The sequence below is a fragment of the Megalops cyprinoides genome, chromosome 4 (genome assembly GCF_013368585.1).
Source record: "Megalops cyprinoides isolate fMegCyp1 chromosome 4, fMegCyp1.pri, whole genome shotgun sequence".
NCBI lineage: Eukaryota > Metazoa > Chordata > Actinopteri > Elopiformes > Megalopidae > Megalops > Megalops cyprinoides.
Window position 1 is genome coordinate 26,004,949 of NC_050586.1, and position 16,918 is coordinate 26,021,866.

Here is a 16,918-nt window from a genome sequence, read left to right on the forward strand (position 1 = left end):
GCCAAGACTGAAAATGGGTCACAGAACATAGCTTGCTGCCAAGGAGACTGCCTTAACCGCTGAGCTGCTCAGGAGCCCTCAGCTCCTTTTGAGGTAGCTGATCTGATGGACACGCGACTGTTACACAAGGTTCTGCCAGCACTTCTCTGGAGGTCAGCATCAGAAAGTGCTAAGAGAGAGTTACCATTGTATCCAGCGGCGTTGGTCTTCCAGTCGGGAGCGTTCAAATGACCGGCACGGGACGTCTTCACGATGATGTGCTGGACATCCCTCCATGTCAGAAGTGGACTGTTTTTTTGGAAAAAAATGGGGGGATAAAATGCAATTATAGTATATATATGTATACACATATACAGTTATACATTGTATATACGTGTATATATTCTGTCCCAGTACACCAACCAAGTACTACACTCCCTCAACTCACTAAATGGACATTAACAAATAGCCTATTTATGTTCAAAGATGGTCTGCACAGACAAAAGGGTACAGCAATGGGTGGTTTGGCCCCAGCTATGCAAACCTGTTCCTCAGATTGTGGGAGGAGAGATTTGTTTAAGTTTCCACAGTCGAGGAGATTAATTTATGAAATCATTCCATTTTGGTGGAGCTCAGAAGAGCAGCTGTGTCAGTTTCATGCATATTTTAAAGAAATTTATGAAAACATTCAATTAAATTGGGAATACAACCAATCTGACATTAACTTTTTTGATTTAAAAATTTTGAAGGTGACTAATGGTGATTTACATGCTACTATAAAAAATGCGTAGATCACAACCCTATCCACAGGGCTAATAGCTTTCACCCTTCCTAACTGAAAAATATTATTCCACTTGGTCAGTTTCAAAAATTAAAACAAATCGGTGATAAGGATGAGGATTTTGAAGACCAAGCTACTGTTCAAAGAGGATATCAGTCCACTCTTCTCTCTGATGCCTATACCAATGCTAGACCACTCAATAGAGATCTCTCGGCAAAAAAGCATGCAAAGTAACATTCAGAGAACATTTTTTGATAATCATGAGAGCAAAGAAGCTTACTGATCGTGTACTGTATGTGCTCTGAGAAATTTTTACAGAAAAACACAAAACAAGCTCCAGACACATTCCCATCTTACAAGACAAGCTGGTATGTAGCTACTTTCCAGCTTCCAAAAAAGATTGTTGGCTTAGTCACATGCTAGGGAATTATTGTTGTGGTCACTGTAACCACTGTGGCAATATGATAAGATCACACACTTTCATTGCCACCTTATCTAACAAATTCAGTCTTTCAGCATTTGTAGCACTACATGTTTATTGGTTAGGGTGTCTGTGTGGTTGTTTTTACATGGTGATAACCTAAAGGAAGAAAGAACATATCCCTGAGCACATGTATGCCACTGGTTCAGTGAATTCTAATTAGCCCATGGCTAAACACTACTATGATGCTAAACATGAGTGTGCAGACTCTTTCAAAGTTATGTCAATGTTATGTTTAAAAGCAGCCAAATTCCTTGGCTTAAATGAAGACTTAAATTAAGATTTTTTGGTATCTTTTGGTATTTGGTATTTTTTGGTATTTTTTGGCATTGGTAGATGCTTGTGACCAGTGACTCTCAGAATTTATCTTTGAGTCTGCTGTTGTGGTTACTTTTTGTGGAAAACACAGAATGAGAATGAGACAGCATGGATCACACGAAACGAGCATTATGGGAGCTCACACAGCCAAACGAATGAGACTAATCAAGACGGACAATATAACTGGTGAAAGTCAGGCGCAGTTTTTGGCGGTCTCCTGCCTGCATAAAGGCCCTCTGAGTTTAACAGAACCCAGCGCACTGAGGGCCAATGACCTCTGCTTAGAGCGGATGATTTTTGCAAGCGCTGTGCTCTGCTACCGCCAAGAGGAGGCAGAGTGGGAGCCCTGGGAGAGGTCACAGACCGGGGTCATTAGGGGCCCATATTCTGCATTCTCCTGCTGTCACTGAACTCCAGCCCATCAAACACAGCTCAGAGACAGGAAGCAGCACATTCAGACATCACTGGGGAGGAATTACAAACAAACACAACGGAAATATTCCAAAAAGACATTCTCACCCATTCCCTCATGCTGTGCGCGTGTGTGTGAAAGAGTGTGTGTGTATATGTGTGTGAGACAGCGTGTGTGTGCGTGCGTGTGTGTGTGTGAGCATATGTGTTTACATTAGTAGGTGTATATATGTGAACTCACATTCCAGCTAGACCTGCATTGCCATGCTGTGTGGTCCTGTGGCTGCCCCGCGGGAGCCCAGATTTACGCTCAGGCTGTGCAGTCCAGTCAAACCCGAGACCACGCACACATTTCACCTCTGTCAGCCCATCAACAACCAGCCTCAGCAAGCAGAAAGGGGAGCACTCTCACTCAGCGAGCAGAAAGGGGGGAACCCTCTCACTCAGCAAGCAGAAAGGGGGGAACCCTCTCACTCAGCGAGCAGAAAGGGGGGAACCCTCTCACTCAGCGAGCAGAAAGGGGGGAACCCTCTCACTCAGCGAGCAGAAAGGGGGGAACCCTCTCACTCAGCGAGCAGAAAGGGGAACCCTCTCACTCAGTGAGCAGAAAGGGGGGAACCCTCTCACTCCGTGAGCAGAAAGGGGGGAACCCTCTCACTCAGCAAGCAGAAAGGGGGGAACCCTCTCACTCCGTGAGCAGAAAGGGGGGAACCCTCTCACTCAGCAAGCAGAAAGGGGGGAACCCTCTCACTCCGTGAGCAGAAAGGGGGGAACCCTCTCACTCCGTGAGCAGAAAGGGGGGAACCCTCTCACTCCGTGAGCAGAAAGGGGGGAACCCTCTCACTCCGTGAGCAGAAAGGGGAGCACTCTCACTCTGTACTACAAGGACTGGCGAGCACCCTCTCACTCAGCAAGTGGAAACGGAAGCACCTTTTCACTCAGCAAGTGGAAACGGAAGCACCTTTTCACTCAGCAAGTGGAAACGGAAGCACCTTTTCACTCAGCAAGCGGAAACGGAAGCACCCTCTCACTCAGTATGAGGACAGGGCAGCACCTTTTTCCACATCTTCCAGCCCTGGCCCTGGGCCCACTTCACTCACTCTACATTGCTGATCTTCCCCCCCATAGCATTTCATCTGCTAGAAAATGGGAGAAACGCACTGCCAGTTGTGCTGCTTTTTCGTCAAATTGTTTTAGGCCACAGACAACAGTTTACGACTACTAAACATGAACACCTGCCTGTATTACTAATCCGTACTCATCTGTCAAATGAACACAAACACCATCACTTGTACTCTTCTGAACCAAATCCAAAACCAGGTCGAAAGTGGCCTCCACAGCCTACCCTCCTGTCCCCAATCTGGACACCACAACAATGACAAGGGCAGAATTCATCTGTCAATCACCTTTATCACCATCAGCTTAGGTCTATGCTGATCTTACACCTGGCCAGCACAATTATGTGAAATGAAGCAACCAATCAACACAAATCCCTGATCCTCTTTAACCAATCACATCTGGCTGATGTGTTCTCTAACTGTGTACTGCTGTTCTGTTTGAGACTGTAAAACATTCCTGCGGCAAACTGCTCTATTTAGCTCCATCTGCTAAGCAAACCTAATGTAATATACTGTACCGTAATTTAAGATGATCATTGCTGAATGGCTGCTGAGACTGTTGAAAGTCTGCTTTTCCTTTTCATCTAACAGATGATAGAAGTATTAACAACCCTCTACATCTGGAGCGGAACAACGTGGAGAGGAGGAGATGGGGGGAGAGAGAGCAGAGGAAGAGAAGGAAATGAGAGTGCAAACAAGAGGGAGTGCGAGATGGAAAGAGTGAGAGAGGGAACGCGAAAAGGAGCAAAAAAGATTGATGGAGAAATGGCGGGGGGGGGGAGTCTAATGTTTCAGCCAAACTAATATCCGCTGTCCACACAAAACATCTGCTTGTTGCAGAAATCTACTATAGGACTATTTAAACTCTGTCATTGGTGACCATGTACCCTTACATCACACTCCTGCTACTCTAATGCAGTGTTTCAGAAAGGTTTGCAAGAGAGGATCCATCAATAACCCCAGGCTGCTCTCACAGATGTACACAGATTCATTTCTGCAATACCCATCATAAGGTAAAATTTCCCCACTGCTTCCCTGAAATGACTCTCAGCCCCCTCTCTTACTTTGCCTCCAGAGCCAGAGCGATGATCCCTGCTGCCATGGGGGCCGAAGCAGACGTGCCGGTGTGGCTATCGGTACAGCGCTGCCGCAAGTCTGTGGTGATCTAGAGAGAGAGAGAGAGAGAGAGGGAGAGGGAGAGAGGGAGAGAGAGAGAGAGAGAGAGAGAGAGAGAGAGAGAGAGAGAGAGAGAGGTGGTACATATAAAAGCCATTACAGTAAGAATGTGTAAAGACTTCAACTTGTGGAATAGCGCACAGACACAGAGAGGTACAGAACATGCGTGTGAGAATGTGAGTGTGTGTGCAAATGAGTACGCACGTGTGTGTGTGTGTCATCATCTATACAAACATTCTTTAGCAACAGGTTCTCTGCCATAAACCTAACACATCTGAGTTTGAATTTGAAAGTGAGAGACAGACAGACAGAAAGAAAGATGGAAAGAGCGCAGGAAGTGAACCGCATTCCTCAGGGCCCAGCAGAGAGTTGAGGGGCCCGGTGGAGAGGCCTCAGAGCCAGGGGAGAGGCGAGCTGGCCTCTTGATTCAGGGGGAGATGGAGGTGAGACTGAGGCACACCTGAGGCTCCACATTCCTCCTTTCACTTCCACTGCTGGGACAGATAAGAGGCTCAGAGAGCCCTACCTCCCCCCACCCCCCGTCAGACAGGCACCTAATAACCTGCACTTCCCAGGCTTCTGAGGGAAATGAGGACAAACGCACAAAATTGCTTAGGAACTGTGTGTGTGTGTGTGTGTGTGTGTGTGTGTATATTAGTGAACTGTTAAATGAAATGGGAGTGAGTGCAAGAAAGAAAAGCTTTGGATGTCAGGACGCTTCTGATTTTAGTACCTCTCTGAATATGGTATGAACCTCTGAATAAAGACTTATTGATTATGTGTGTGAGTGTTATCCATTTGCTCTGCTGGAACATTTCTCTCAAATTAGCTCTCTGGAAAGGAAAACTTCAATCGCTCAAGAGGAACCGCAAACAATCGCTCACTTATTCAACCCTTCTTTCTTACCTTCAGTCATTCCTTCACTCATCCTCTCTTTCATTCATTCATATTTGAGGGCTCTGGCGATTTGCAGGTTTAATCTGGTCTGCTCTCTCCCTGATCAGAGGGCTTCCTGAAGCCCTGCTTGTCTACTTTTTACCACCACTTGCGGAATTTAGACTCCAGGCCCGAGACATGAATGGGGACGAGGTCCTGGACACCACCAAGCATCTGACAACCTCCAGCCGAAAGGACAGGAGGTTCAGACGAGGACAGAGCACTACCCCCTCACTGACCCACAGATTGATGTAAAAGACATCAACAATCACAGACACAAGCAGTCAACGCTAGGGAGCGGAGGTGCTATGAGGAGGGCTGAGTGGCGACTTTTCTAAACACGTCTGCGACATGAGGGTTGTTCATACTGTGTCAGAGCATGTAGTCCTACAGTTTACACCCTCTGTCTCACACACACACACACACATCACCTGCAGAAAGCTGTTGCAGACAGCAGCCTAGAGAGGCTTCGTCTTAAATTATCACCATGATTTAAAGGAAAGACAGGGAGTTGGGGGTGGATGGTGAGAGGTCACAGGGGCAGCACGCAGGTCTGTAACCTTGCACAAGAAGACAGGGAGAGGCAGAGGACCACCAAGAGCTCCAACTGAACCTGCCACCCTTCAGGAAGCCGTGCCATCAATCACCCCCCCCCCCCCCCCCCCACCACCACCACACACACCAGTGAGTCTTACACACACTCATTGCACATCCCGCCCCCCTGTAGGACAGAGGTTTCTGTATTTACCTCTGTTGTTATGGGGCAAAGTGCTGATGACTGACACCTTTCACAGGTCAGTGCTGTTCCACCGTATCCCTTCTGAAACTGAACTAAATTTTTCATCAAAAAACAGATGACAGATACTCTCTTTTATAAATCTGAGATGTGGTGCTCCTGCTGGATGCAGCGGGAAACACGCTCTCTTTACAATCATCAGCAATCTGGGCTTAGCAGTGCCCAGCATTGGAGGACATGAAGAGGTGGAGAGGGCTGACTGGTGAATATGTAGAGGTGGTGCTGCCTGATTGGTGGCCTGTAGCTCTTTCGACCAATAGAAAACAGAATTGCAGCTACTACTGTTGGACAATGTTGTGCGAGGGACTGTGGCATTGCAAGGTGTGTGCGCGCGTGTGTGTAATCACTCACTATCTTCCTGTCGTAGTTCTCTCCACTACTGTAGGTGGTGGCAAGGGTGGAGGCACACTCCTCCAGGTACCAAGGCTTCTTGCCGCTCTCTGCCGTGCTGCTTATGGAGATGGTATAGATGCTGTTGGTGTAGCCATCGCAGGAGCAGTGGTCCCGACTGCGCCCTCCATTTCCTGATGCCCAGACAAATATGGAGCCTCGGTTTTTCCTGCCCTGTGAAGAAAAGAGGTCTGAATAGGTGAGAGATCAAGGGCCGTGGGCCAGATGTCCTGTAGCGGGCATCTCTGCTGTAATCTACATTCAGTTTGGCCAGCACTCTGTCACACAAAGCCGCGTTTGAGAAACGACTCAAATGAGCACGGGGGGGGGGTGTGGGGGGGGTGTGGGGATAAAAGGTACACCCGCAAATCTGGATCTGAAAGAACTTCAAAGACACTTGGCAGCTCAAGATAAGACTTTACTCTCCAGAGGAAGGAAGAAAAACAAGTTTGAAAGAGACAGAGACAGAGAGGAAAAGAAAGAGAGACAGAGACAGAAGAGAGAAAGAGAGAGCAAGCAAGAGAGCATGGGAGATGGAGAGAGAGAGAAATCAGTGAAAATAAGCACTGTTGATTTCTGTTTTCCTTGTGAAAGGCGAAGATAATTTGAGGTCGTCATTCATGTGGGATGAAAGTGAGATTGGGGAGATCAAACGGGGAGGGAGAGCGATCAGGTCCCACTTGTCTCTGTGACGACTCAATCGTGTGTCACTCATGTGTCAGTCACGGGAGAGAGCTGGCCTGTGGGGATCCGGGGTGAATGAGATGGATCACCCGCTCGCACGGAGCAGCATCCCTCAAGGAGACCTGTCAGCGGAGGATCGTACACACACACACACACTACAGTGCTGTTGGACTGAGCTCAGTGATATCATTTACAATAACTTCACCTTCTCCTGCCATATGAATGCAAGAAAAACTTTACTTAAGCACATAAAGGAAAAGAACGTGACACATTTCATTGTGTGCGCTTGTGTGTGTGTATGAACACTGTGACACAGAGGCTCCCCTGGACAGGTAAGGTGACCAGGTCTTTGTTTGATGACACTGGACTGGAGCGGAATACAGCCATTATAAAGATGTCACCATGCTGCAGGGGCCTTGTGCAGGAAGTAAAACTCTCAAGAACATGTGGTGAACCCCCCCCCCCCCCCAACCCCAGGTTGTGCAACGTTTCATTCCATCGGGGCGAAGACAGGGCATAAACATGTACGAGCGGAACACAGAGCTCTCCGAGGTGCACGGCTCGACTCTAACTCCGATAAATGCCTCCCCAGGGACCACCCCTGGTGCCGCTGTCAAATCCTTTAGCTTCCCCCCGACAACCTCCTGCTGTTACACGCACCAAGCGACATCCTGGCAGGACCCCTCAGAACTATGAAAATAAAAATCCATATCCTCTACTGTGACGGCGCAACAGCCTGCAGTTCACGTTCGGTCACAATCTGCCTTTGCAAAGCATTCAGCATTCAACTGAACACCACTTCTTTCACAAACACACACAAACAAACACACACACACACACACTATATGGACATACACAGTCTGTCTCAAAACTCTCAATGCATTCGTGAGCCCCCAGCCTCCTCAGAGGGAGCAGAGTCAACCCTGCATTACAATGTCACCTATGATACGAGGAGACCTGACAATGGAGTGTGGCGTGCTCTGAATCCATACATACTTTACCATTAAACAGAAAACCTTTCACTCCTCAATGCACAACAATTCAAAGACATTGCCTTCTTCCTGCTGCTGTGACCTGTTATTTATACACACATTTTATATATATATATATATATATATATATATATATATATATATATATATATATATATATATATATATATATGCATATATTTATTTATACCTGTGCATATATAGAAAAAATATGAATGAAATACAAGTGTCATTTTTCCACTCTCTACAGTTATGCCAAAGTTCTTTTATTTATAGAAAACATATCATGAATATGCTAATCAGATGGACTGTCCAACTGCAATATTTTTCCAAATTCACATCAAAAAATGGCATTAGCAGACCAAGTCTGATCTGTGAAAGATGAATAGGCCCTTAAAATGCATCTGTCTGTCTGAAAGAAGCAGTTATTTGGAATAAAAATAAAATAAATGACTTCCCAATAATCTCTTGCTACAGAGATACTCTGTATACTACAGAGGCTCAGTATAAGCCTTAGAATGGTTCAAATTACACTACTTGGTTTAATTTTTTAAATCCCTCAAAAAAAGGCACAAACTTGTGGGCTGAATAAATATTTCATAATAAATATTTGATATTTCATGGCGGCGTACTGTCCATCCATCTCCACCTTTCTTCCTCCTGCTCCCAGATCTGTTTTACATTAGCGGTGGCTACGTCCCCCCAAGCCTGGCACTCATGACAGACATGCCGTCTAACAGTTAACGAGAACCAAGCGCACTCAACTCCGTCTGACCTACAGAGAAAGAGAGAGAGAGAGGCTTTTATCTGCACCTCAAAAGCATTTCATAAGCAGGTCTGCAAAGCGTCGCTCGATGACTCCATATGTGCAGGCTGCCCAGCTGCTCTTCACTGATATTGTACATCTACCTCTGAGGAAATGCTGCCCTTTCACATGCTCTGAAGCACACACACACACACACTCCGCGCGCACGCAATCATGGTTGAGTGTGTGGCGTGTAAGCTTCCATTTGTAAACAATAAATAGGGTTAAAGAGAAACGACAGATGGACCGGGAAGAAAAGACTGGTTGTAAGCTTATTTTCAGCTTTAGCTGTCAATGCTTGGTTATAAGAGTGACCGTGGTCAGTCCGGCTGGCGACACCTCTGACTGAGCCGGGGCCGCGTTTTCAGACGTACCGTGCGGATGCCGTTCTCGAAGGCCTGGCGGGCCAGCGAGGCGGGGCCGTCCACCGTCTTGCCGTCGTCGTCGGGCCCCCAGCTGGCGCTGTAAATGTCAATGTGCTGCGGCTGCAGGCTCAGAGACTTGGCCTCCACCATGTCCGTCACGTCTCCGTCCAGCATGCGCACGCCTGCGTGTACAGGAAGGGGAGAAGCAGCAGCATCAGCATCTCCAGCGCCGTCAGTCAGCATCGCTGTCAGCACCGTTACCATCATCGCGGCCGCCGTCACCGCCGCCAGGTCTGCAGCAGAGCACGGGTGCAGGAGAACTCACCACCAATCTTGGCGTTGTAAGCGATCCCCACCGTGCAGTGAGAGTTGTTCGCCGACGCTGCCACTTCACCTGCACATCTAGTTCCATGTCTGAGAGGGGCAGAGAGAGAGAGAGAGAGGGGTGTAGGTGGTGGGGGGGGGATGGAGAAGGAAAGGAGAGAGAGGAAGGGAAAAGTGTTAATTCACTTCAGTGCCATCAGTTTTTCCATCAGAATCTCAAACAAACAGTGTGGGCAGAGTGAGAGTAAACGCTGCAAACAGATATGCCTCACATCAGAGGACTTCTCTGACCACAGCCCTCTCCCAAACTGTCCCAAAAATTAAAATAAAATAAAGACTCACAAACTGAGAAGGGCTACGGACCATCATTTGTTCAGGTCAAATTCAAATGCATGAGGTGCAGACTGTCCTCAGGCTGACCTGCAGTGTTGCTTCACTAGAGGACACTGGTTTGAGAGACACTCTTACAGCAGATACCAGGTCACTGTGACACAGGGCTGGGGGAATGTGCCGTAAACCAGTCAGCAGCAGCTACAAGGCTCTGAGGAGCAGCTCCTTTAATGAAGTCAAAGGTTACAAAAGCTCTGTGCAATCAGAAGATAACAGAGGGAGGGCGGGATTACACACGCAGAGAAGAGACTGGAAGGAGACTGAAGCTCTCTGAAGGAGACCTCCGTTCTACTGGTGTCTGCCTGGCTGTGACAAGCACCTGCAACCCCCTCCACCCCACCCTGCCGACCCTGTCATTACGATTTAACTCGGTGCTTTTGAAGAACGGGGGTATTGCATCTGGGTGGCCCCTCAGCTATTCAACGCTCCACTGTGGAAGGAGAAGAAGAGCAGCCCCTTTCACACACTGCCCCCCCAATCATCTACGGCTGCCTTGTTACGCCAGACCTGGGGGGTTGGGGGGGGGCGCTCACATTTCAACAGCTCCTCTCCTTTCCCTCGGAGCACGTGGGTGTGCTATCCATTTAAATATATGGCGGCGCAATTGGAAACACAAACACACTAAATCTCTGAAACTCTCTCTCCCTTCACTGCCTCACGCTCCTAAATCTACCCAGCATTCACGGCAAGATGAGAAAGAACGGAAAACATTACGCACATACATCACGCCAGCATTCCACCCGCCGCGAGCGCAGCAAACGAGGGGCTCCTGTAAGAGCCGCACGGCCGGCTCCCGCTCTCGCTCCCGATGGCAATCCCGGCTCTCACTCTCGCTGTTGTTCTCGCCGCATTTGGAACCATGACGCTCCGTCTGGCTGCTCTCAGGGGTTAGCAGACTACACAAACATTCCCCACGAGCTCTGCCTCTTCATCACGGCAGAATCTTTTTCAGAATAACTGATCAGCTGAGAAGCTATGTGGTGAAACTAAAAATCTTCTGATATCAGAAATAATTCCCACTGCCCGCTCTAGTTGGACACAATCTCACAAAGTCTCACAGGAGGGACACCAAGAGCAGAAAAAAACAGCTATTTCAACATTTGGATCTCCTGGACTGAGGGCAAACAGACATGCTAACCTCTAATAAATCCAACAGCAAGATGAGGGGGAGTAACTCAACCACCATCTGCAGGGTCCATCTTACAGACCAAAGATGCACGTAACACACATTATCCACAATATACCATCATTCTGCCTATCAATCAGATTCTTGAATTAAATACTGGTTACTTACTGTTGCTTTTGACTTATTTCCATAAATACTGATAAAGTATAGTCTAAGACCGCTACATAAAACATAATTCAGTAACACTACTCATTTTCCTATCTGAAAGTGTGAGTGAAAGTATCTGTTGGCAGAGTTCTTTATACAGTTCTTGAGTTGCACACAGTGCTGGGAGAAAAAAACGCAAATCAGTCATTTAAATACCAAATTTCAGCTGGGAGCTGCTGAATATTCAAGTCAACATTCAAATTAATTATATCATGTGAAGGGTGCACACATTTTAAATAAAATCTTAACTGCCTGTCCAGTTGAACTTCGATGACCAAAGTCTTTTGTCTTTTCATGGCAACATCTTCTCCAGCTCCACATATTTCTGCTACACACATGCAGGCAGTGTTCTTTAACATATTCACAGAGCTGCTGAGGTCACGGACTGGAACCACAACCTCAGCCCTGCGTTCAAACCCTGCAGTGAGCCTCAGATCCCCTCACTACGGTAACGCCGCACACAGAGGAGGGAACAGTGACATTCTATGTGGCTATGAGGGAAAAGGACAGCAGGAGGCGTGGAAACACGGAGGTTAGGGGCTGAGGTCAGCCACAGGGCACATCAAACAGCTGCACTCGGCCGGAGAGCGAGACACAAACCCGCAAAATATTTCCCATATTCATGAAAACATCAGCAGCTCCCACCCCATAGTTCCACATTCTCACTGGAGCTGCGACTGTCTCCAATGGAGCACATCTGAGTGGGTCACAAACTTTTTTTTTTTTTTTTTGGATGCAGCACATGACCATCCCCCCCACTGACACTGGCATCACTGCGGCTACAAGCCCTTCACCGTGGTAACCACCATTTTTCCTTACAACACACATAAACAGACCCCTGCAGGACAGGCCAGGTGGCAGGCAAGGTTACCTCACCAACTTTGGTATAAATGACAAATCATTTTCTGTTGCAGATGATAGATAATGACTGGAAGTGTGTGTGTGTGTGTGTGCCCTTCGCCCTGGTCTGAAAGCGGGCGGTAAACGCCCCCGCTTGTGTGGCCTTTCCAGGGTTCCCATTCATCAGTGATTACTGGAGCACTTCGGCGCTCGCTGCTGTCCGCAGCTCCTGCTGGGCCAGTGTACCGCGTCCACCATTATCCACCCACACAGCTCAGCGGGGATAAACCCGCCGCTCTTTCCTCCTCTCAAACCTCTGCCATTCTCAGCACTCCGCCCCCTTTCAGGCCGTACGGACAGAGGGGGAAGTCAGGCACCTTTTCACTCCGATAAAAGTGAACACAGTTTCCATGTCAATGTTTACACTCCTTAAAAAAAAAGACTTGGTTTTCAAACTCTTTTCTGGTCAGTGTCATGGGCAACCGATCCTGTCAAGCTTCTGACAAGTAGACATAATTACTATTATTACAATAATTATAACAGACACATCATAGAAATATCGATTTCCGTTTTGACTTCACCCATCCCCTGTATTAAAAAAAGAGCAGCTAACTGACTGACTGACGGGTGAGATATCAGGTTCTTAAAAGCCATTTTAAGCTGTCTGTCTCTTTGTTTTTGTCTGTCCCTCAGCACCCCCCCCCCCCCCCCCCCATGAGCGTCTCTCCCTCTTGCTGGGCGATGAGGGGGTGCCAGCGCGGTGTGGAGTTTCATTGACTCTGTGCGCTTGTGGGAGCCGCCTCCCTCCATTCAGCCGAGTGCATTAGTATGCGTTTGGCAGGATGGGCCTCAAAGCCTCCCTCCCGCTTTACTGGCACGAGCGCTCGCAGGCACGGCACTGCCAAATCACAACAGCAGTGACAACAGCTACAACGGCAACAACAACAATCATATTGGTGGAAAAACGTGTTAAAAAAAAAAAAAAAAGATGTGCGCTGTTGTCATCATTTACAGGGACTTTTTGCTGCGTGTGTCGTGTTTGCTGTCCCCGTGCAGTTGGTACCAGGACTGCAGACTCTGGAACTCCCTGTTCCTGCCCCATGGGCACTTTCTGTGCCTCTCTTATGTTTTGGAAAAAGGGAAGGGATCATTTCAATTTTTAAAAGTATTTTTTTCCCCCCTCTGTTTTTTTGAATGTTCCACCTCTCTCTCCCTCATCTCACCCCAGCCCCACCTCTCTACCCTGTTCCAGCCTAACACAGTTAACCAAAACAACTGCAGCCACAAACAGGTCATTTTCACCCAAATAACAGCATTGTTACAATGCTGGTTTACTCAAATCCCCTATGTATTAAATACACAGCCATTCCATACATGTGGAAAAATGAAAAATCACATGACACATTTCATTACCTGTAATAAAACCACTGCAGGGAACATTCAGTGGTAATCTAGAGAGAGCACCCCCAGCCCCCCCCCCAGGGTACCCTTTATCTGCACTGCCGGGCCTCAGAGACTGAGCCGAGGGTCACGCCGACAGGGCGATGAGATTTCACAGAAAGATAAACCACTTATGAGGGCGAGAGATTCCTCGCACAACAATAACAGCATCACGCTCCAGTGAGCCGCGCCTCTGCGGGGATGCAGGTTCCACTGCCAGCTGGGGTCTGCAGCACCTACCGTCCGGCCAAGTGGGAGCACGCCAACAGCCTCCGCTGGCACAGAGCTCCCTCTGTCCCCCTCGCTCTCCCTCTCTCAGTCTCTCCTGCTTCTCTTCATCTTTGCCCTCTCTCTCTCTCCCTCCCTCCATTCTTCCTTCTCTCAGTCCTTTTCCCCCTTCTCCTTCTTTCTCCAACCTTTGTTTTCCTGATTCTCTCTCATACTCTCCCCGTTACAGTAGTTTTACTCTTCAGCGGAACATGGCCTCCCTGCGCTCCAAAGTACACAGGAGTTCACTGACACAGATGAAGTATGTCATCGACAAAGAAAATATTTAAATGCGATTACTCATCTGTAGATGTTCCCCCCCGAGTGAAAAGTCAGATTGCCAGAAAGCACACCCTGTTCTTCACGAGAGAGAGAGCGGGAGAGAGGGAGAGAGGGAGCGAGAGCGGGAAGGAATGGACTTTCAGGAATTAAACAGGTCGAAGCCCCCTTACAGTAAACAGCTGGAGCTGTAAAACACGAGGAAAAAAAAAATGGAGCTGCGGTATGCAAAGCATGACAAAGTAAAATATCCAGCAGAAACAGAATCCATCCCGGCCTGCTCCAGCTCCTCAGGCGCGGGCTCTGTACAGCTTCAGATGTATAATTCTCGCCTACTACCTGAGGGCTGCTCAATCCACGGCTAAATTTCAGATACGCACGTGAAACAGCCTGCTGATTCAGGCAACTTCTGGGTCCAAAACAAAACGCTGCTGTATTGCATGGCTTACATTTGTAACATGTTACCCATCATGCCGCTGTCTGCATACTGGGGCCATTGACATTTAACAGCTTGATCAATGGCACAACAGTAATGCCCTACCTGGGAATCACACCTAAAACCGGTTTCCAGGCTGCTTCACAGACTGCGATTCCCATCACATCACCATCGGCTCTGGATATACAACCACAAATATGCAGTTATTTCAGTGAGCAGTTTGTGTGAGATCATACAAACTTGTCCAAATAGCACTGCCTTGCCTTTCCGTCAATAACAACATTGTTTACTTAAAATGTAAATGTAGCATACAATGCATCCAGCTGGAGCCTGGAATTACATTTTGAGGGAAAGCATGCTTATCAGCATAATACCTGACCCAGGAACATCTGATGGCCTCACCAGCCCCTGGATTCCATTATATTCCAAATGACCCCAAATGGTGTGCAATGAGGCTAATGTAACATGCCCAGAGGCTAACGTAACCTGCACAGAGGATGGAGTAACAGGCACAAAGGCTAAAGCAATATGCACTCTCAGTGAAAGCTCCAAGTAGCAGCACATACACAGCAATGACCTTTAACCCCAACATGGACCAGCAAACAGGACCATTTAACCCATCAGTGCCCTGTCTCTATGTGTATGAAGACACACAAACACCTGTCTGTCCTTCACCACAGTAACCTGTGTCCAAGAAATGTTAACAAGGGGAAGGCAGACAGCCTTAGACTAAATACCTCCACAAAGTGAATCACAGCCTTTGAGTTTCAGTTCCCTCGTCTGGGCTCAATTCGAAAATAATCGTGTCGCTGTCAAAACATTGGACCCTTTATGAAAAGAAAAAAAGAGGTAATTTTGTCTGTGCAGCCAGCTGCTTGATTTGAGGGGAAATTCATGAGACAGTGCGTTTATGAAGCTCACAGCTCTGCAACAGCGGGTATCATTAAGAGAGAAGACTCTGACAGTTCTGAGACCTCTCATAAAAACCAGCTCCTGATCACGGCCATAACAGTGGTATAAACTGAACTGCTCTGGGACCAGCTCCCCAACATTATAGTCACCAGAGTAACCCACAGCGCTACAGGAGATGCAGAGAAAAGACGAGACAAAGAAAAACATATTTATAAATGTTCCAATTTAATGACTTTTTATCCAAGTCCTGTTAAGGAAAGGACAGCCCCATTAGAACCATTGAATATCTCACTCGGCCAATGTTCATGAGCCAGAAAACACTGGCTAATGATTGTGGCTGATATCATAATTTTAATTACAGTAATAATTCATAATAATAAATTACTTTCACCTTTTCTCTAACTTTATGATTACAACAATCATTTTCATCATTACAATTGCTTAATATCTATATGTTCACCGGCTTAAACGTATATCTTTGTTAACATGCATTTGGCTGCCACTTGAAACGCATTTTATTTAAAACAGGCTGAACTGAACTGAATTTAAAGGGAGAGAGAAAAATGACAGAATGATCTCTCTCCAAGCAGAGCGTGTGTCTAACCCCCCCTGTCACTTTAAGAAAACATACCGCCATTAAGGACAGAACGTTTGCCAAAGCATTTCAACTAAACCGTCCAAAAACATTCTAACAGCCAAACTGGCAGGGCCTGCAGAGTAACGGAGCAGTGACCGCATTTATAAACAAGAGACAAGGACTGCACTCCAGGGCTGCAGCATGCGCAGCACTGCCAGTTAACTACGCAAAAAAAAAAAAAAAAAAAAAAAAAAAAAAACTGACGAAAACAGCAAGACGATTACTAAGAAATGCCAAAAAACACACAGCCTTGAGATTTCACCTCCCTTTCATCTGTGCTGATAAGGCAAATTATCATGTGTGGCATCTCATTTGGCATGCTCCCCACACACACACACACACACACACACACACACCACATACACCACACACACACACACACACACACACACACACACACACACGCACACTCGTACACACATGCACACGCGCCTGCGCACACACGCACACACACGCACACGCACGCACGCACACGCACGCACATGCGCACACAGAGAAGAAGGCTGTTTAACAGAGAGAATGTCCTCTGCTTAAAAACACACCACAGAAAGCCATCTTGAACCCAAACCAAGAGGCGGGACCCTTGTATAACCTCCTGCCCTGTTTTTACCGCCACTCCCGCTCAGTCCGGCATCTGCACCCGCATTCTGTCTGTGTACAAATTAGCAAGGGCATGCGTGTTACGTCAGGCCCCACCGGGGCCCCCAACCTCACACTGGCCGGACCTACTTGTTCTCGTTGCTGGCGTCGTAGCGAGGCATCGGATCCAGGTCATTCCCGTTGACATCATAGCTGGCCTGCATGTCCTGAAAGAGAAACACAAGGCAG

General features: G+C 47.5%; 1 protein-coding gene across 1 annotated transcript in view; it reads right to left on the minus strand.

Annotated features, from left to right (window-relative positions):
• pcsk5b (proprotein convertase subtilisin/kexin type 5b) overlaps positions 1-16,918 on the minus strand; it is a 51,625-nt gene that overhangs the window by 12,999 nt on the left and 21,708 nt on the right. Inside the window, exons 5-10 of the mRNA XM_036526355.1 lie at positions 16,820-16,896; positions 9,558-9,646; positions 9,242-9,414; positions 6,348-6,560; positions 4,153-4,253; positions 185-288 (exon numbers count right to left, since the gene is read on the minus strand). Coding sequence (XP_036382248.1) covers positions 185-288; positions 4,153-4,253; positions 6,348-6,560; positions 9,242-9,414; positions 9,558-9,646; positions 16,820-16,896 — 757 coding nt within the window. The remainder of the gene's footprint in view (positions 1-184; positions 289-4,152; positions 4,254-6,347; positions 6,561-9,241; positions 9,415-9,557; positions 9,647-16,819; positions 16,897-16,918) is intronic.